The sequence below is a fragment of the Somniosus microcephalus genome, chromosome 18 (genome assembly GCF_052327205.1).
Source record: "Somniosus microcephalus isolate GS21.2 chromosome 18, FLI_Smic_1.0, whole genome shotgun sequence".
Taxonomy (NCBI): Eukaryota; Metazoa; Chordata; class Chondrichthyes; order Squaliformes; family Somniosidae; genus Somniosus; species Somniosus microcephalus.
Window position 1 is genome coordinate 70,396,231 of NC_141004.1, and position 20,248 is coordinate 70,416,478.

At 47.5% G+C, this 20,248-nt stretch overlaps 1 protein-coding gene across 2 annotated transcripts in view; it reads right to left on the bottom strand.

Moving 5' to 3' along the window:
* LOC147105365 (methyltransferase-like protein 27) overlaps nucleotides 1-15,656 on the bottom strand; it is a 158,789-nt gene extending 143,133 nt beyond the window's left edge. Inside the window, exon 1 of one of the 2 annotated variants that reach the window (XM_086011656.1) lies at nucleotides 15,057-15,656. In XM_086011656.1, the coding sequence (XP_085867782.1) occupies nucleotides 15,057-15,118 (62 nt within the window). In that variant the 5' untranslated portion in view covers nucleotides 15,119-15,656. The remainder of the gene's footprint in view (nucleotides 1-15,056) is intronic. The other variant, XM_086011658.1, reaches the window with a different exon arrangement.
* Between the last annotated feature and the right edge of the window lie 4,592 nt (nucleotides 15,657-20,248).

Consider the following 20,248-nt stretch of genomic DNA (forward strand, 5'->3'; position numbering starts at 1 on the left):
GAGGACTTCCTGCCAGCAGGAGATAGGGAGGCCCTTGGTCCTTAAAGTTAGGGTGACTGCCCTCCACACTGTCCCGTTCTCTCGCTCCACCTGACCGTTACCCCGGGGGTTGTAGCTGGTGGTACGGCTGGTGGCAATCCCCTTGGATAGCATGTACTGGCGTAGCTCTTCACTCATGAAGGCCGCCCCCCTATCCGTGTGGATATAGCTTGGCATACCGAACAGCCAGAACAGGCTGTTGAGGCATTTAATGACCGTGACGCTGGTCATGTCTGGGCAGGGGAAGGCGAATGGGAAACGGGAGTATTCGTCCACAATGTTCAGGAAGTAAACATTGCGGTCGACGGACGGGAGGGGGCCCTTGAAATCTAAGCTAAGCCGCTCAAAGGGCCGTGTAGCTTTGATTAGGTGGGCTCTATCAGGGCGGTAGAACCGAGGCTTGCACTCAGCGCAAGTGCGGCAGTTCCTGGTCAGGGACCGAACTTCCTCAATCGAGTAGGGTAAGTTGTGGGACTTTATGAAGTGGAACAGCCGTGTGACCCCTGGGTGGCAGAGGTCGTTGTGGAGGGTCTGTAGCCGATCCCCGGTGGCGTTGGCACACATCCCTCGTGAGAGGGCGTCGGGGGATTCGTTAAGGGCCCCCGGCCGGTATATGATGTCGTACTCGAAGGTGGAGAGCTCGATCCACCACCTAAGAATCTTATCATTTTTAATCTTCCCCCTCTGTTTATTATTGAACATAAACGCTACCGACCGCTGGTCGGTAAGTAGGGTGAAGCGTTTGCCGGCTAGATAGTGCCGCCAGTGGCACACTGCCTCCATGATGGCTTGGGCCTCCTTTTCCACGGAGGAGTGTCTGATCTCAGGCCCCTGGAGGGTCCTCGAGAAGAAAGCTACGGGCCGCCCTGCCTGGTTGAGGGTGGCCGCCAAGGCAAAGTCAGACGCATCGCTTTCCACTTGAAAGGGAGCGTTCTCGTCCACTGCCTGTAGCGTGGCCCGCTCAATATCCTGCTTAATGCTTTTGAAGGCAGCATGGGCCTCAGCAGAGAGCGGGAAAGAGGATGCTTTCAAGAGGGGACGGGCTTTATCGGAGTAGTTAGGGACCCATTGGGCATAATACGAGAATAACCCCAGGCACCTTTTCAGGGCTTTGGGAGTGTTGGGCAGGGGCAGCTCCCGTAGGGGGCGCAATCGGTCGGGGTCTGGTCCGATTTCCCCATTCTCCACCACGCTGCCGAGTATGCAGAGGCGCGTGGTGTTGAAAACGCACTTGTCCTCGTTGTAGGTGAGGTTGAGTTTTTGTGCGGTTTTCAGAAACCTCGCGAGGTTTGAGTCGTGGTCCTGTTGGTTGTGGCCGCAGATGGTGACGTTGTCGAGATAGGGGAAGGTTGCCTGCAAGTGGTGGTCATCGACCATGCGGTCCATCTCCCTCTGAAAGACCGAGACCCCATTCGTCACCCCAAAGGGGACTCTGAGGAACTGGTAGAGGCGTCCATTTGCCTCGAAGGCGGTGTACGAACGGTCCTCTGGTCTGATAGGGAGCTGGTGGTACACTAACTTGAGGTCGATGGTGGAGAACACCCGGTATTGGGCGATTTGGTTCACCATCTCGGATATGCGGTGTAGCGGGTAGGCGTCTAGTTGGGTATTGATGTTGACTGTTTGGCTATAGTCAATCACCATCCGCTTCTTCTCGCTACCCCTCACCACCACCACTTGGGCGCGCCACGGGCTGTTGCTGCGTTCAATAATGCGCTCCTTCAGGAGCCTGTCTACCTCGGTCACGATAAACCGCCTGTCCTCCCAGCTGTACCTCCTGCTTTTGGTCGCTATTGGCCGGCAGTTAGGGGTAAGGTTCATGAATAGCGAAGGCGGCTTTACCTTCAGGGTAGCCAGACCGCACACTGTGAGGGGCGGCTGGGTCCCACCGAAATTGAGCGTGATGCTTTGGTGGTGGCACTGAAAATCCAGGCCCAAGATCACGCTCACACATAAATCCTTCATAATTAACAGTTTAAAATTATTATATACAGTGTCTTTAACAGACAATCGTACCGCGCAGTAACCCGCAATAGTCGATATCTGGGTTTTGTCGGCCATAGAGATCCTGCCCTGAGTAGGGACTATAGTTAGAGAGAGTCGTTGTACCAGGTCAGGGTGAATGAAGCTCTCTGTGCTCCCGCTGTCAATTAAACATTTAACCTTGCACCCGTTTACCTCAATGTCCACCATCGATTTGGATAGTGGGTGCGGTCTGGACTGGTCCACTGTGATCGACGCCACTGTAGGGCCCTGATCGGGACATGATGGTGGGCCACACGAGGCCGGGTAAGATGGCGTCCACGCTGTCTGCTCGCGAGATGGCAGACCCCACGAGGTCGGACAAGATGGCGTCCAAGATGGCTGCTCCCACGGCGCGCACGCAACGGTGGCGGTTTTGCCTGCGGGGTTCCCTCTGCACACCTTCCCAAAGTGCCCCTTCTTACCGCACTTAAAGCAGGTGGTGCCTTTCGCCGGGCACAGGTTCCTGGTGTGCTTCGGCTGCCCGCAAAAGTAGCATTTGGAGCCCTGATGCGTCGCGGCGGTCGTAGGGCTTCTGGGGGGAGAGCAGGGCCCCGACGGTGTTGGGCTACCGGGCGGGGAAGCAGAGGCGGTGTGGGCCGCGCGGCCTGCCGAGTAGGAGTCAGAGTTCTTCTGAGCCACATCCAACGATCGCGCTGTGTCCACAGCCTGTGTCAGGTCTAGGCCCGTTTTCTCTAGCAGTCTCTGCCGGATGTAATTAGAGCTAAGGCCTGCGATAAAGGCATACCGAATCAGCTCGTCCGTGTATACCGTGGCTTTCACGTCTTTGCATTTGCAGTCTTTGCCAAGCACTTTTAGGGTGACTAGAAAGTCCTCTAGCGACTCTCTGGGTCGCTGTGTGCAGGTAGCAAGCAGGTGCCTGGCATACACCTCATTGGTAGGCCGCTGATAGTGGGCCTTTAGAATGTTGCAGGCATCCAGGTAGGTGGCGGCGTCTTGTATGAGTGGAAAAACCCGGTGGCTTACCCGATTCTGCAGGATCCCGAGTTTCACATCTCCGGTGGCTTTAGAGGCTGTGACGGCTTCGGAGTTGGCCATAAAGAATTCCAAGCACTGGAACCAGTGTCCAAACCGTGCCGATGCATCCGAAGCATGCGGGTCCAAATCCAAGCGTTCCGGTTTCAAAAGTTGATCCATCGTTAAAAGTTTGCTAATAAAATTGATGCGCCTCAATGACTTCAGGACTCGAAGTTAGCAGAATAAAACAAGGCTTTTATTAGCAAAGAAAAGATGCCGGTGTCTGCACCTAGCTTCACCTAGCGTGCTGCTGTTCTACTGCGAGACAAGCCTGGACTTGTCTTAAGTAGGGCCAGGTATGGGTGGAGCCGACACACAAAGGGGGCGGTGCCCTATACACAATACAAGGTACAAACACCCGGAGCAGGCAATACAATATATACAGTTAACTACAGAGTCTGATGAATGGCATATTTCATCACAGGTAGGTTTACCAATCCGAGAGCGAAGTAAAAAGTAATCGAAGTATGATGTCACCAGAAAGCAGGTAAGTGATTGGTTGGCGAGTATTTCTCTCTTTTTTTTCCCTTTAACTCTGTGATTTATAGTTTCTAAGGTCTCTGTGGTGTAGCGAGGACTGTTTGTAAACCAAAGCCCTTAAATATATAATTTAACTGTAGTGTAATTGATGGGATTGATTTGATTTCATTTATTTTGAATTAATTAAAGGGTAAGTCATGACAGGAGAGCTCGGCCCCATGGCATGCTCCTCCTGCGCTATGTGGGAACACAGGGACACTTCCTGTGTCCCTGACAACCATGTGTGCAGGAAGTGTATCCAGCTGCAGCTACTGGCATACCGCATTGCGGCGCTGGAGCTGCGATTGGATACATACTGGACCATTCGTGATGCTGAGGATGTCGTGGATATCACGTTTAAGCAGTTGGTCACACCGCAGGCAAAGGTTGGACAGCCAGAAAGGGAATGGGTGACCAACAGGCAGAGTAGTAGGCACAGGCAGGTAGTGCAGGAGTCCCCTGTGGCCATCCCCCTCTCAAACAGTTATACCACTTTGGATACGGATGGGGGGATGGCTTACCAGGGGAAGGCAGCAGCAGCCAACTTCCTGGCACCAGGGGTGGTTCTGCTGCACAGGACGGGAGGAAAAACAGTGGGAGAGCTATAGTGATAGGGGATTCTATTGTAAGGGGAATAGATAGGCATTTCTGCGGCCGCTAAACGAGACTCCAGGATGGTGTGTTGCCTCCCTGGTGCAAGGATCAAGGATGTCTCAGAGCGGCTGCAGAACATTTTGTAAGGGGAGGGTGAACAGCCAGTTGTCGTGGTGCATATAGGTACCAACGATATAGGTAAAAACCGGGATGAGGTCCTAAAAGCTGAATATAGGGAGTTAGGAGGTAAATTAAAAAATAGGACCTCAAAGGTAGTCATCTCAGGATTGCTACCAGTGCCACGTGCTAGTCAGAGTAGAAATAGAAGGATATTTCAGATGAATACGTGGCTAGAGAAATGGTGCCAGGGGGAGGGATTCAAATTCCTGGGACATTGGAACCAGTTCTGGGGGAGGTGGGACCAGTACAAAATGGATGGTTTGCACCTGGGCAGGGCTGGGACCGATGTCCTAGGGGGAGTGTTTGCTAGTGCTCTGGGGGAGGGTTTAAACTAAAATGGCAGGGGGTTGGGGACCTGAGCGGGGAGACAGAGGAAAGGGAAACAAGGATAAAAGCAAAAGACAGGAAGGAGAAAAACAAAAGTGGCAGACAGAGAAATCAAGGGTTTAAATCAAACATGGCCACAGTAAATAATAATTCTAAAAGATCTAAGAGCGTTAAAAAAACAAACCTGAAGGCTTTGTGTCTTAATGCGAGGAGCATTCGTAATAAGGTGGATGAGTTAGCTACGCAAATAGAGGTAAACGAATATGATATGATTGGGATTACGGAGACATGGCTCCAGGGTGGCCAAGGCTGGGAACTCAACATCCAGGGGTATTCAATATTCAGGAAAGATAGGCGAAAAGGAAAAGGAGGTGGGGTAGCATTGCTGGTTAAAGAGGGGATTAACACAATTGTAAGGAAGGATATTGGCCTAGAAATTCAGTTAGGGGCGCCCAGCTCGCCTGGGCGCCGGAATTACCGCTGCGCGCGGAGCCACTTGCGCCAGCGGGAAATTCAGTTTCAGCGCCCCAAGTGGAAGCCGGCCGCTAAACAAGGGTTTCAGCGCCCCACTTGGGGCGCTGAAACTGAATAGCGGCGTCTAAAGTGCCGCAGCGCCACCCGCTGTGGCACGGCAGCCTGCGGTACTGCAGGCCTCCCTCTCATTCTTAAGGGGGAGGTGCCTGCAACAGCGCGATCCCCACTCGCGAGTGCCGGCAAATGAGCCCGGCACCAAGGAGAAGTGCCGGGCTCTCTGGAAACAGCCGGCAATGCCGCGGGGGGGGGGTGTAGGAGGCCGGGGAAGGAGGTGCGGGCAGGCGGCCGCCGAAAAAGCGGCCGGCCGCACCTCCACCTTAACTCGCCCCACTACCGGCACAGGTAGGCCCCGTGTACCGGTCGCTGTTTGCGGCCGGCGCGGGGGAGGCGGGAGCAACTAAATATGGCCAGCGGGGCGATAGCGGGGTGCTGCGCACACCGATGACGTCATCGGTGGCGGCGCAGCACTAATGGCTAACGCCGCCATTAGCGCCCCGCTAAATATCGCGGTAGGTTTGCACAGTGGCGCAAAAGTCCTCTTTGGGCGCAAACTGGTGGCACAGGCCACTGAATTTCTAGGCCATTAGCTCTGATGATGTGGAATCTGTATGGGTAGAAATGAGAAATACCAAGGGGCAGAAAACGTTAGTGGTAGTGGTATATAGACCTCCAAACAGTAATGCGGAGGTCGGGGATGGCATTAGAAGGGAAATTAGAGAAGCGTGCAATAAGGGCACAGTAGTTATCATGGGTGACTTTAACCTACATATAGATTGGGCTAACCAAATTAGTAACAATAATGTGGAGGAGGAATTCCTGGAGTGTATATGGGATGGTTTCCTGGACCAATATGTCGAGGAACCAACTAGAGATCAGGCCATCTTAGACTGGGTATTATATAATGAGAAAGGATTAATTAGCAATCTTGTTGTGCGAGGCCCCTTGGGTCGGAGTTATCATATGATAGAATTCTTCATTAAGATGGAGAGTGAAGTAGTTGAGTCAGAGACTAGGGTCCTGAATTTAAATAAAGGAAACTACGATGGTATGAGGCGCGAGTTGGGTAGGATTGATTGGGGAATGTCACTCAAAGGGTTGAAGGTGGATAGGCAATGGCAAACATTCAAAGATCGCATAGATGAACTATAGTATTTGTTCATCCCAGTTTGGCATAAAATTAAACAAAAAAGGTAACTCAACCGTGGCTAACAAGAGATATTAGAGATAGCATAAGATCCAAGGAGAGGACATATAAATTGGCCAGAAAAAGCAGTAATCCTGAGGATTGGGAGCAGTTTAGGATTTAACAAAGGAGGACAAAGGGATTAATTAAGAAAGGGAAAACAGAATATGAGAGTAAGCTTGCAAGGAACATAAAAACTGACTGTAAAAGCTTTTATAGATATGTGAAGAGAAAAAGATTGGTGAAGTCAAGCGTAGGTCCCTTGCAGTCAGAATCAGGGGAATTTATAATGGGGATCAAAGAAATGGCGGACCAATTAAATACATACTTTGGTTCTGTCTTCACAAAGGAGGACACAAATAACCTCCCAGAGATGCCGGGGAACATAGGGTCTGATGAAAGGGTGGAACTGAAAGAAATCAGTATTTGTAGGGAAATGGTGTTAGAGAAATTGACGGGATTGAAGGCCGATAAATCCCCAGGGCCTGATAATCTACATCCTAGGGTACTTAAGGAATTGGCCCTAGAAATAGTAGATGCATTACTGGTCATCTTCTAAAATTCGATAGACTCTGGAACAGTACCCATGGATTGGCGGGTAGCTAATGTTATCCCACTATTCAAAATAGGTGGTAGAGAGAAAACGGGGAATTACAGACCGGTAAGCCTGACATCGGTAGTGGGGGAAATGCTAGAGTCCATTATAAAAGATGTAATAGCAGAGCACTTGGAAAACAGTGACCAGATCGGACAAAGTCAACATGGATTTACAAAAGGTAAATCCTGCTTGACTAATCTGCTGGAATTTTTTGAAGATGTAACTGGTAAAATAGATAAGGGAGAACCAGTGGATGTGGTGTATTTGGACTTTCAGAAGGCTTTCGATAAGGTCCCGCATAAGAGATTAGCGTGTATAGTTAAGGCACATGGGATTGGGGGCAAGGTATTGACTTGGATAGAGAACTGGTTGGCAGACAGAAAGCAAAGAGTTGGAATAAACGGCTCTTTTTCCGAGTGGCAGGCAGTGACTAGTGGGGTACCGCAGGGATCGGTCCTTGGAGCCCAGCTATTCACAATATATATTAATGATCTGGATGAGGGAACTAGATGTAATATCTCCAAGTTTGCAGACGACACAAAGCTGGGTGGGCGTGTGTGCTGTGAGGAGGATGCCGTGAAACTCCCGTATGATTTGGACAGGTTGGGTGACTGTACAGAATCATGGCAGGTGCAATATAACGTGGATAAATGCGAGGTTATCCACTTTGGTGTCAAAAACAAGAAGGCAGATTATTATTTGAATGGCAATAGATTGGGAGAAGGGGGAAGTGCAACGAGACCTGGGCGTCCTTGTGCACCAGTCGCTGAAGGTAAGCATGCAGGTGCAGCAGGCAGTTAAGAAGGCAAATGGTATGTTGGCTTTCGTAGCAAGAGGGTTTGAGTACTGGAACAAGGATGTCTTGCTGCAGTTGTACAGGGCCTTGGTGAGACCACATCTTGAGTATTGTGTGCAGTTTTGGTCGCCTTATCTGAGGAAGGATGTTCTTGCCATGGAGGGAGTGCAGTGAAGATTCACCAGGCTGAAACCTGGGATGGCAGGAATGACGTATGAGGGGAGATTGGGTCAATTGGGCTTGTTCTCACTGCAATTTAGAAGAATGAGAGGGGATCTCATTGTGTTGTATCTATGCTTTAATGTGTTCAATCAAGCATGTAGATACGTCGAATTAAATCAGAGTCAGGCAGACAGGCTTCTAACTGTGATCTTTACTTTATTCCTAAAATGGCTGACTGCCGCTTTCCCGGGTAATTCCCATAATGCAATGCACATTACATTACCGTATTAACTGGTGTCAAACTCGCAATCAATACACGACATCCCCCTTTTCCTTGGAAACAAACTTGCAATTTACAAACAGTTGCTTACAATAACACTGCATAACTTATTTGGCTTATAACCTTTTTACAAACTTGTGTCTTACAACACAACTAAATAATTCTCAGGTTTAAACATTTAACATCACCCATGCAGTTCTCGCACTGTTTATGATGTGGCATAATCAGACAGTCTTTGGGGTTTTCTTTTAACCCTTTGAGGTCTGGCTGTATTGGGTATGTCTGACATGTTGGTGTCAGTGGGTATTGCCTGTGTCACAGTGGTATGTGTGTCAGGGTCTACTATACTGTCCTCAGTCCGTTGTGTTTCCTCCTGCTCATGGAGTGTCTCCTTTGGTCCACTGGTTCTGTATTTCTTCACAAACGTAGGCCCAGTAATTCGGGTCGGTGGCTTGCCGCGCGTGCAAGCCCCTGATATGCACTTACCCGACGCGTTGACATTTCACCTCCAGGGACGCCTGGAATTCGTGTTTGAAAAAGAAGAATCCCAGGCAGCGTCTGACGTCACGCTGCCCAGGAGTGCAGCCAGCGCGAAGCCTGGAGCGCGCTGTGCAAGTGAGACACGCCCCTCGAGGTCTCCGTTTAATAGGACACGCCCCCAATGTTTCTCACAAGCTGCTAAGCATTTTGACATGCAAAGCAGAATTTTAAATAGGTTTTTGGTATTTTTATGAAGCTTTTGGTAACTTTTATAAACTTTTAAAAACGTTTACATTATTTTGAAGAATCTGAAGTAGTTTTAAACAGAATTAAAGCTATTTAAAGACTTTTAAAAGCCCTAAAATAATTTTTTTAATTCTATTTATTTATTTACCAATGTCATCGTCATACGTGTCTTCACACTGTTCCCTTTGGGGAACTGTATGAAGTGGTGGAAGGATTTATGGCCGTGATTAACACTCATTCCGTGACCGTAACCATCTTTGAACCAGCCATTAGGGTGGTTAGTCCTATGGCGGGAGGGTTTTACGGGCTCCCACAAGCTATACAAGGAGGGGGGGCCACCCACACCCACGGACGCAAATATCTCACTGGATGTCAACCCAGAATTTAGAGCCGGAGCTCCGACTCCACTTGCCGGGACTGTCTGGAGTGGGGTTCAAAACCCTACCCCGTCTGGCCCAGCGGCGGGGATTCTAGCGCTACGCCAAAGGCCCAATCCGATTAGCAACGTGAAATGGCTGGAATGAGCACAATTCATGGCATTAAAAGAACTCACAATTGAACTGATGATGACCTCAGCAATCTCCTCAACGAGGTGGAGGCGCAGCGCCTGCTCATCATTGGTAATGAGAAGTCAAAGGCGCCGCAAAAAGGACAGATGATAGCTTGGTCTTTCAAGTGGCAGCATAGGGCTCCAGTCACGGGGAGGGAAAAGGCGCAGGAAACGTATGGGTGTCACCTTTTGCGCGGAGTGGGCCTTTTGCGTAGCGGTAAGCATCCCCGCCGCTGGGCCAGAAGGAGTAGGGTTTCAAACCCCGCTCCAGACAGTCCCAGCAAGTGGAGTCGGAGCTCCAACTATAAATTCTGGGTGGACATCCAGCGGGATACTTGCGTCCGCGGGTGTGGGTGGACCCCCCCCCTCAGATGGGTTGTGGGAGCCCGTAAAACCCTCACGCCATAGGACTAACCACCCTAATGGCTGGTATGAAGATGGCTATGGTCACGGAAGGAGTGTTAACATGGCCAGAAATCCTTCCACCACTTCATACAGTTCCCGAAAGGGAACAGTGTGAGGATACGTACGACGATGACCTGTTGCGCAATGCACCTCCTTGGACCCTCAGTTGCAGATGCGAGGGGGCAAATCGTGCAATTGTTAAATTTTTCATTTTATTGACATGTAAAATGTCGGCCCAGTAATTCCCTTCCAAACGCGCGAGTACGGTCGGGGTACTTACGCGTCTGTCTGGAGGAAATGCCGGTTTTCAGCATGCACAGCGCATGCGGGGAAAACCGGCATTTCCTGTCCTCTGAACGAAGGGGTTCAGAGGCAGAACGCGTGCGACTGTACAGGCAGCGTGTGCGCAGTAAAATTTGCCGCTTTCATTCATGCTTTCAGTGAGGTCAAGTCCTTACAACTTACACATGAAAAAAGCATGAGTACAGTTGCTCCAGAGGCTGCGGTTGTTTGGGAAAGGGGTTAAAGTTATTTTAAGAAATGCTGAGGTAAGTTTTAAAGTTTATTTTTGTTTTTTAAAATGGGTTTTCAGTACTGTAGGTAGAAGGATCAATTGTGGCTATGTGAATTGAATTTGCTGTGTTTATTAAATGTGAAAATGACTCCAACATTTTTAAGAAAGAAACTTTTCATCAGTAATATATTCTTTTAAGTAATTATGTATGTATGTCTGTATATATTCCTTTGCGTGTATGAATATATTTCTTTGCTTATGTGTATGAATGTATGTATTTAATTATGACTTTCAGAGAAAGTAACTTATTGGAAAATCATAATTAAAAACATACATTCATACACATAAGTAAAGGAATATAAAACATACATACATATACGTAAAGGAATATATGCGGACATACATACATACATAATTACTTATTACTGATGAAAAGTTTCTTTCTTAAAAGTGTTGGAAATGTTACATTACTCATTTTAGAACACTCATTCTCACATTCAATTCACACAGCCACAATTGCTCCTTCTACCTACCGTACTGAAAACCCGTTTACAAAAAAAAATTTAAACTTTAAAACTAACCTCAGCATTTCTTAAAATAACTTTGCTCCCTTTCCCAAACAAAAATATTGCCTTTCAGAAGCTCCACGATAAAATATATCTTCCTCCGCAGCCTTGGACCAACTTTACACATGCTTTTTTCAAGTGTAACTTGTAAGGACTTACCCTCACTGAATCCATGAATGAAATCGACGAAGTTCACTGCGCACGTGCTGCCTGTGCAGTCGCACGCGCTGTGCCTCTGAACCCCTTCGTTCAGAGGACCGGAAATGCCGGCGTTCTCCGCATGCATGGTGTTTCCTGAACGCCGGCATTTCATCCGGCCAGATGCGTGAGTACCCAGACCGTACTCACGCATTTGGACCCGAATTACTGGGCCACGTAGTGTTTCTCGAGTAGCGTGCTCCTTCTGGAGATTCCACTATTACTTGACTCCCTGTTTTACTCAAAACTTTGTGTGGTGTGGCATTAAAAGGAGCGGTGAACTTGTCCACTTTGTCCTGCCGTACCAGCACCGTGTCGCCAACTTCCACCTCTGAGTATTGTGTTCTCCGCTGTTCATCTGCGTACAGTTTGGACTTGCCTTTTTGTTCTGCGTCCCGGTCACATACTTCCATGCCTGCGCACGATTCTGTGATGTCTGGCAGCTTTCCTCTCATTTTCCGTTTAAAGAGCAGCTCTGCCGGGCTCTTTCCTGTCGTGGCATAGTCAATGCTCCTGTACACAGTCACATATTTTCTAAGTTCACGTTTCCAATCTAGTCCTTCTGACTGAGCAATTCTGATTCTCTTCATCAGCGATGCATTCTGGCGCTCGACTTCTCCGTTAGCCTGAGCCCATTTTGCTGTCGTTTTCAGGTGTTTGATCCCGTTGTTTTTGTTGTGTATGTAACCTGTTCCACCTTAAGAGAGCTTAAGCCTGTTCCACCTTAAGAGATGTACTACTTTCTCAGGCTGCTGTAGACGTAATACCGGGGGTGAACACACCGGTATATAAGCACTGTGCAGTAATCTTGTATTCAGTATAGTCCCTACCTCCAACCAGTAAAGACCTGTTTTGTTGTTACTCATTAGTCTGTGTGTTAATTAACTAAATAACTCACAGACTTAACACTATCCCATCCTCGTCGCCAGTGTTAAGTCTGTGAGTTATTTCGTTAATTAACACACAGACTAATGAGTAACAACAAAACAGGTCTTTACTGGTTGGAGGTAGGGACTATACTGAATACAAGATTACTGCACAGTGCTTATATACCGGTGTGTTCACCCCCGGTATTATGTCTACAGCAGCCTGAGAAAGTAGTACATCTCTTAAGGTGGAACAGGCTTAAGCTCTCTTAAGGTGGAACAGGTTACATACACAACAGTTTTCACAGTATTCTTTGAATAATTCTGATCTGAATTGGGGACCATTATCAGATTTGCAGGTGATTGGCAAACCATGACGGCTGAAGATTGACTCTAAACTATCGATAACCTTCTCTGTTGTTGTGGAGGTCACGATGTCGTATTCATAGTAGCGACTATAATAATCAACTACCACAAGAATGGAGTGGTTGGATGGCAAGGGTCCCAGTAAGTCTATAGCTACATCCTGCCAGGGGACCTCCGGTAATGGTATTGGTCTCAACGGTTCAGATGGGTCGGGTCTGGCTACTATCTGACAGCCGTGGCATGCTTTACAGTGTTTTTCAGCTGCCTTGTCCATGCCAGGCCACCAAACCTTGGTTCTGAGATGTTGCTTTGTTCCAACTATTCCCAAGTGTCCTTCATGTGCTAACACCAGGGCTCGTGCGTGTAACACTGTGGGTAGCACAATGCGTGTTCCCCGAAGAACTAGGTACCCCACTACGCACAGCTCGTTTGCAATTGCTGCATAAGCTTTACAGTTCTCAAAATGTCTGTTTGTGATTGCCTTCCGTACCTCAATCAGCTCTGGGTCAGTAGCAGAGGCTTCCTCCACCTCTCTAGTAGTGAGTACTTTTGGTGTCGCACTCACAGCTACAAATCTCACGTATTCATCTGAGCCATGAGAATGTCTCTCCTGTTTTGCTGTCTCCCCCAGCAATCGTGACAGTGGGTCTGCAATGTTTTGCTTGCCTGGAATGTGTATCACCTTAAAATCATACGGTTGTAATCTAAGTACCCATCTCTCTATACGGGCACAGGGTTTAGAGTGTGGGCCATATATCACTTGTAATGGCTTATGGTCAGTTACCAAGTTAAATTTTTGGCCATACACATATGGATGCAGCCTCTCACAAGCCCATACAAGAGCTAAGGCCTCTCTCTCTGTTTGAGAGTATTTCCTCTCACAGTCTGTTAAACTCCGACTTACATAGCATATTGGCACCTCTTGTCCCTGTTGGTCCTGGACTAGTACTGCGCCTAAACCTACAGGACTGGCATCTGCTATCACCTTGGTTGGTGCGTCCTTATCAATATATGCGAAAGTGCCGGCTCTGGCCAACTCTTCCTTGAGTGCACTGAATGACTGTCTCTGTTATGATCCAAATTTAAATGGTGTGCCTTTTCTCGTCAGGCGTCGCAGTGGCTCTGATAGCATTGCAAACTGTGGGATGAATCTGCTACTGTACCCAACGAGTCCCAAGAAACTCCTCACCTCTGTAGCATTCTCTGGTTCCCGAGCTTCTGCCACCGCTCGCACTCTCTCTGCTGTTGGTCCGATGCCCTTTTCAGACAACAGGATTCCCATGAAAATCAATCAGTCCATGTTGAATTGGCACTTCTCTGAGTTTAATGTCAGTCCACTTTCCATTAGTCTGGTCATGACAGCGTGCAGGCGTCTGTCGTGCGTTTCCTGGTCGTGTGCATGCACGATAATGTCGTCTGAGATGTTTTCCAGCTCTATTTCTCTATTCCAGCTAAGGCATTAGCTATCTCATGCTGATATTGCTCACTAGCTGAAGATACACCGAATATCAGCCTCTTGTACCTATATATTCCGTTATGTACTGCAAACGTTGTGATTTCTCATGACTCAGGGGTCAGTTCTAGCTGGTGATAACCCCATTTCAGGTCTAGCTTACTAAACACCATCGAGCCGTTCATAACTTGGAGTATCTCATCAACGGTGGGGATTGGATATTGTTCCCTCACTATTGCCTGGTTTGCTCGTCTCATGTCTAGGCATAACCTTACATCCTTATCCGCCTGCTCAGTTCTCTTACCTATTGTAATCCCACATGTGAATACACCTTTAACTGACAGTGGTCGGCTAGAAGCATAAGAGAATAACTTTCTCTCTGTCTTAGGGACATGTGACTGACACTTAATGTGTTCTGACTTTAATCCTTCCCATGTATTCTCATCTATCACATTATTAGTTGCACCCGAATCAATTAACATTCTCAGGTTTACTCCCCCCACACAAAAGGTAAGTCTCTCTGTCACGTTATTTCCAGTAACAGCCAATGCAAAGTCATTTTGTTCCTCTACATTGTTCACACTGTGTTTCTTTGTACCCTTTGTGCGGCATACTTTGGAGAAATGATCCTTTCCCTTGTACTTATGACACCTTTGTCCATGTGCTGGGCATTTTGGATCTCTGCCCATGTGGTCTGTGTGTCCACACCTGTAACATTTCCTTTTGTTCCTATCGCCATTACCCTTTGGTTACTCTGTCGAGCTTTTTGCATAATACCTTCTGTTCTGTGTAACACGACGAACAGTATCTGTCTCTGCCTTCTCTGTACATGACATGGCTGACATCTGCTCCTTGACGTTTTCACATAGTGAGGCCAATTGTAACATGCGGGCGAGCGTTAGATCATGCCCTTCCTCTAGCAATTTCCTCCGCACATAGGCTGACGTGCACCTACTCAGGATAGCGTCTCTTATTTGATTATCCGCAACCCCCCCCAAAAGCACAGTCTTTAGCAGCCTGCCGCAAGCGAGTAGCAAATTGTTGCACAGTCTCACCTGCCTTCTGGGACAACTTATGAAAAGTCTGTCTAGCAAATGCTGCGTTGACCTGGGGCACGAAGTAGTGATTCAAAGCACTAACCGCCGCCGTGCAGTCTGCTGGCTCTCCTGTGTCCGGTAGAGTTGAAAAGATATCCTGGACATCTGGTCCTGCTAGGTGTAGAAGTAGAGCTCTACTCCTCTGCTTTGTGGCATTTGTAGAGGTATCGTCGATAATGAGTCCTTTGCTGTTGGCATAAAGCTCAAAAGACGTTAACCACCTCGTCCATCTCGGACCCAACGTGGCTGGCTTGGCGAAACATGCAAAATTTTGAATGCTGGTCTTCTCCATCCTAGCTAACTAAACTTGGGCAACTACCTATTTGTATCTATGCTTTAATGTGTTCAATCAAGCATGTAGATACGTCAAATTAAATCAGAGTCAGGCAGACAGGCTTCTAACTGTGATCTTTACTTTATTCCTAAAATGGCTGACTGCCGCTTTCCCGGGAAATTCCCATAATGCAATGCACATTACATTACCGTAGGGGGAGGGTGAACAGTCAGAGGTCGTGGTTCACATTGGGACCAATGACATGGGTAGGAAGAGGGATGAGGTCCTGCAGCAAGAATTTAGGGAGCTAGGTAGCAGATTAAAGAGCAGGACCTCAAAGGTTGTAATCTCTGGATTACTCCCGGTGCCACATGCTAGTGAGTATAGGAATAGGAGGATAGAGCAGATGAATGCGTGGCTAAAGATTTGGTGCAGGAGGGAGGGCTTTAGTTTCCTGGATCACTGGGCCTGCTTCTGGGGAAGGTGGGACTTGTACAAGTCGGACGGGTTGCACCTGAACCAGAACAGGACAAATATCCTTGCGGGGAGGTTTGCTAGCACTGTTCAGGGGGGTTTAAACTAAAATGGCAGAGGGTTGGGAACCTGAGCAGGGAGACAGAGGAAAGGGAAACAGGGATAAAAGCAAAAGATAGGAAGGAGAAAAACAAAAGTGGCAGTCAGAGAAATCAACGGTTTAAATCAAACGTGGCCTGAGGCTTTGTGTCTTAATGCGAGGAGCATTTGTAATAAGGTGGACGAATTGGCTGCGCAAATAGAGGTAAACAAATATGATTTGGTTGGGATTACGGAAACGTGGCTCAAGCATGGCCAAGACTGGAACTCAACAACCAGGGGTATTCGATATTTAGGAAAGATAGGCAAAAACGAAAGGGAGGTGGGGTAGCATTACTGGTTAAAGAAGGGATTAATACAATTGTAATGAAGGATATTAGCTCTGATGATGTGGAATCTGTATGGGTAGAATTGAGAGATACTAAGGGGAAAAAAACATTAGTGGGAGTGGTATATAGACCACCAAACAGTAAGGCGGAGGTTGGGGATGGCATTGAAAGGGAAATTAAAGAAGCGTGCAATAAGGGCACAGCAGTCATCATGGGTGACTTTAATCTACATATAGATTGGGCCAACCAAATGAGTAACAATACTGTGGAGGAGGAATTCCTGGAGTGTTTACGGGATGGTTCCCTGGACCAATATGTCGAGGAACCAACCAGAGATCAGGCCATCTTAGACTAGGTATTAAGTAACGAGAAAGGATTAATTAGCAATCTTGTTGTACGAGACCCCTTGGGTTGGAGCGATCATAATATGATCGAATTCTTCATTAAGATGGAGAATGAAGTAGTTGACTCAGAGGCTATGGTCCTCAATTTAAATAAAGGAAACTACGATGGTCTGAGGAGCGAGTTGGGTAGGATTGATTGGGGAATGGCACTCAAAGGGTTGACGGTGGATAGGCAATGGCAAACATTCAAAGACCGAATGGATGAGCTACAGAATTTGTTCATCCCAGTTTGGCATAAAAATAAAACAAAAAAGGTGACTCAACCATGGCTAACAAGGGCAATTAGGGATAGCATAAGATCCAAGGAGAGGACATATAAATTGGCCAGAAAAAGCAATAATCCTGAGGATTGGGAGCAGTTTAGGATTTAACAAAGGAGGACAAAGGGATTAATTAAGAAAGGGAAAACAGAATGTGAGAGTAAGCTTGCAAGGAACATAAAAACTGACTGTAAAAGCTTTTATAGATATGTGAAGAGAAAAAGATTGGTGAAGTCAAGCGTAGGTCCCTTGCAGTCAGAATCAGGGGAATTTATAATGGGAAACAAAGAAATGGCAGACCAACTAAATACATACTTTGGTTCTGTCTTCACAAAGGAGGACACAAATAACCTCCCAGAGATGCCGGGGAACATAGGGTCTGATGAAAGGGTGGAACTGAAAGAAATCAGCATTTGTAGGGAAATGGTGCTTGGAAAATTGATGGGACTGAAGACCGATAAATCCCCAGGGCCTGATAATCTACATCCCAGGGTACTTAAGGAAGTGGCCCTAGAAATAATAGATGCATTGCTGGTCATCTTCCAGAACTCGATAGACTCTGGAACAGTACCCATGGATTGGAGGGTAGCTAATGTTACCCCACTATTCAAAAAAGGTGGTAGAGAAAAAGCGGGGAATTATAGACCGGTAAGCCTGACATCGGTAGTGGGGAAAATGCTAGAGTCTATTATAAAAGATGTAATAGCAGAGCACTTGGAAAGCAGTGACAGGATCGGACAAAGTCAACATGGATTTACAAAAGGTAAATCATGCTTGACTAATCTACTGGAATATTTTGAGGATATAACTGGTAAAATAGATAAGGGAGAACCAGTGGATGTGGTGTATTTGGACTTTCAGAAGGTTTTCGATAAGGTCCCACGTAAGAGATAAGCGTGCAAAATTAAGGCACATGGGATTGGGGGCAAGGTATTGATTAGATAGTGTTATGTCCGTGTATAATAAGACAGAGACTGCAGGAGAACAGTACAACAGGTGTTTACTCAACGTGGCTCACACTGGAACTGATCTGTACAGATTACTACTCAGGGCTATATACAGGTGTGGTCACTGCCGGTACTGCAGTATACATGTGCTGTAAAAGATAGTTCCCCCCTTAAAGGTAGATACATTACAGATAGAGAACTGGTTGGCGGACAGAAAGCAAAGAGTTGGAATAAACGGGTCGTTTTCCGAGTGGCAGGCAGTAACTAGTGGGGTACCGCAAGGATCGGTCCTAGGACCTCAGCTGTTCACAATATATATTAATGATCTGGACGAGGGAATTGGATGTAATATCTCCAAATTTGCAGACGATACAAAGCTGGGTGGGAGGGTAAGCTGTGAGAAGGATGTCGTGAAACTCCAGTACAATTTGGACAGGTTGGGTGATTGGGCAGAAACAGGGCAAATGCACTATAATGTGGATAAATGTGAGGTTATCCACTTTGGTGGCAATAACAGGAAGGCAGATTATTATTTGAATGGCAATAGATTGGGAGAAGGGGAAGTGCAAAGAGACCTGGGTGTTCTTGTGCACCAGTCGCTGAAGGTAAGCATGCAGGTGCAGCAGGCAGTTAAGAAGGCAAATGGTATGTGTTACGTCCGTGTATAATCAGACACAGACTGCGGAGAACGGTACAAACGGTGTTTACTCAACGTGGCTCAGACTGCATCTGATCTGTACAGATTACTACTCAACATTATATACAGGTGTGGTCACTGCCGGTACTACAGTATACATGAGCTGTAAAAAGTAGTTCCCCCCCTTAAAGGTACATACATTACAATTCCTCCACTTTTAGATTAACCGTACCATAACACTCATTTAACAATTAAATATCAAACTAATTACAATTAACACTTTTAACATGCAACATTAGTTGAAAATAGTCTATTTGTAAATTCAGTCTTTGGGGAGGCTTCCTGATCCTTTCTGGATAGCGCCTTGCCCAAGGGTCTTGCTCTTGGTGCGGAGGCGATTCTGGTCCCCTGTCGTCGGTTGGTTCATCCGCTTCCGATGCTACTGTTTCTGGGGTAGATGCTACCTGTACGTCGGGTTCATCACCAGGTACGTATGGGCGAGGCATAGGGTTGACTTGTTCCTGTGACTCTAGGATCTGGTCAGCATGGCATCTCACGATGCTCTCCCCAACGTCCACTGTGTACATTAGTGGGCCCTGCCGTGTGCATATCATTCCTGGCTGCCATTTTTCTGTTCGGTAGTCGCGGGCCAAGACTGGTTGCCCTACATTGAAGCTCCTTGTTGGCTTCTCATGGATGTGCTGGAATTGCTTACTCTCAACATCTCTTCGTACGTTTGGTCTGAGCAAATCCAGGCGAGATCTTAACCTTCGGTTAAAGAACATCATGGCTGGGGCCTGGTTGGTGACTGCATGTGTCGCATTCCGGTAGGCCAACAGGAAATTGTCCACCTTGTGCTGCAGCGGAATGTTGTCATTGTACATAGCCTTTATTGCCTTCTTAAAGGTTTGTACGAACCTCTCAGCCAATCCATTTGTGGCTGGATGATACGGGGCGGATGTGTAATGCCTTACCCCATTCTTTGTTCAAGAAACTCCGGAACTCTTCGGACACAAACTGTGGTCCGTTGTCAGAGCAAATCTGTTCTGGCAAGCCATTCCTGGCAAAAATGTTCCTTAGGACTGCAATAGTTTTCTCCGTGGTGGTGGAGGACATTTTGATGACCTCAGGCCATTTCGAGTGCGCATCCACGGCTATTAAAAACATTGAGTCCATGAATGGACCAGCAAAATCAATATGCACCCGTTGCCATGGAGATGAGGGCCAGTCCCATGGGTGTAGAGGGGCCTGTGGTGGTGCATTTTGGACTTTCTGGCATCCTGAGCAGCTCTTGGTCAGGTCCTCGATTTGTTTATCGATTCCCGGCCACCACACATAAGCCCTGGCAAGGCTTTTCATTTTTACCCCTCCCAGATGACCCTCATGAAGCTCATTGAGCACTTTATCCCTTAACTTGGGTGGAATTACCACTCGGGATCCACACATCAAGGTCCCCCGGCACACTGACAGCTGTTCTCTCCTTGTCTAGAATGCTGGCAACAGTGAGTTGCCATGTGCTGGCCATCCCTTCACCGTCAAATCATATACCCGAGACAGTGTCGGGTCATTTCGGGTTTCCTTTTCGATACAAGCGTTATTTACCGGTAGGCAGTGGCTGGCGTGATAGCCCGTCAGCATTTCCATGCTGTTTCGTGCCCTTATATTCAATCTCATAGTGGTGCGCCCCTAGAAAAAGTGACCATCTTTGTAGTCGTTGCGCAGTCAGCACCGGAACGCCCTTCTTCGGATTTAAAATGGAGACAAGAGGCTGGTGATAAGTCAGCAAGGTGAATTTCTGCCCGTGCAGATAG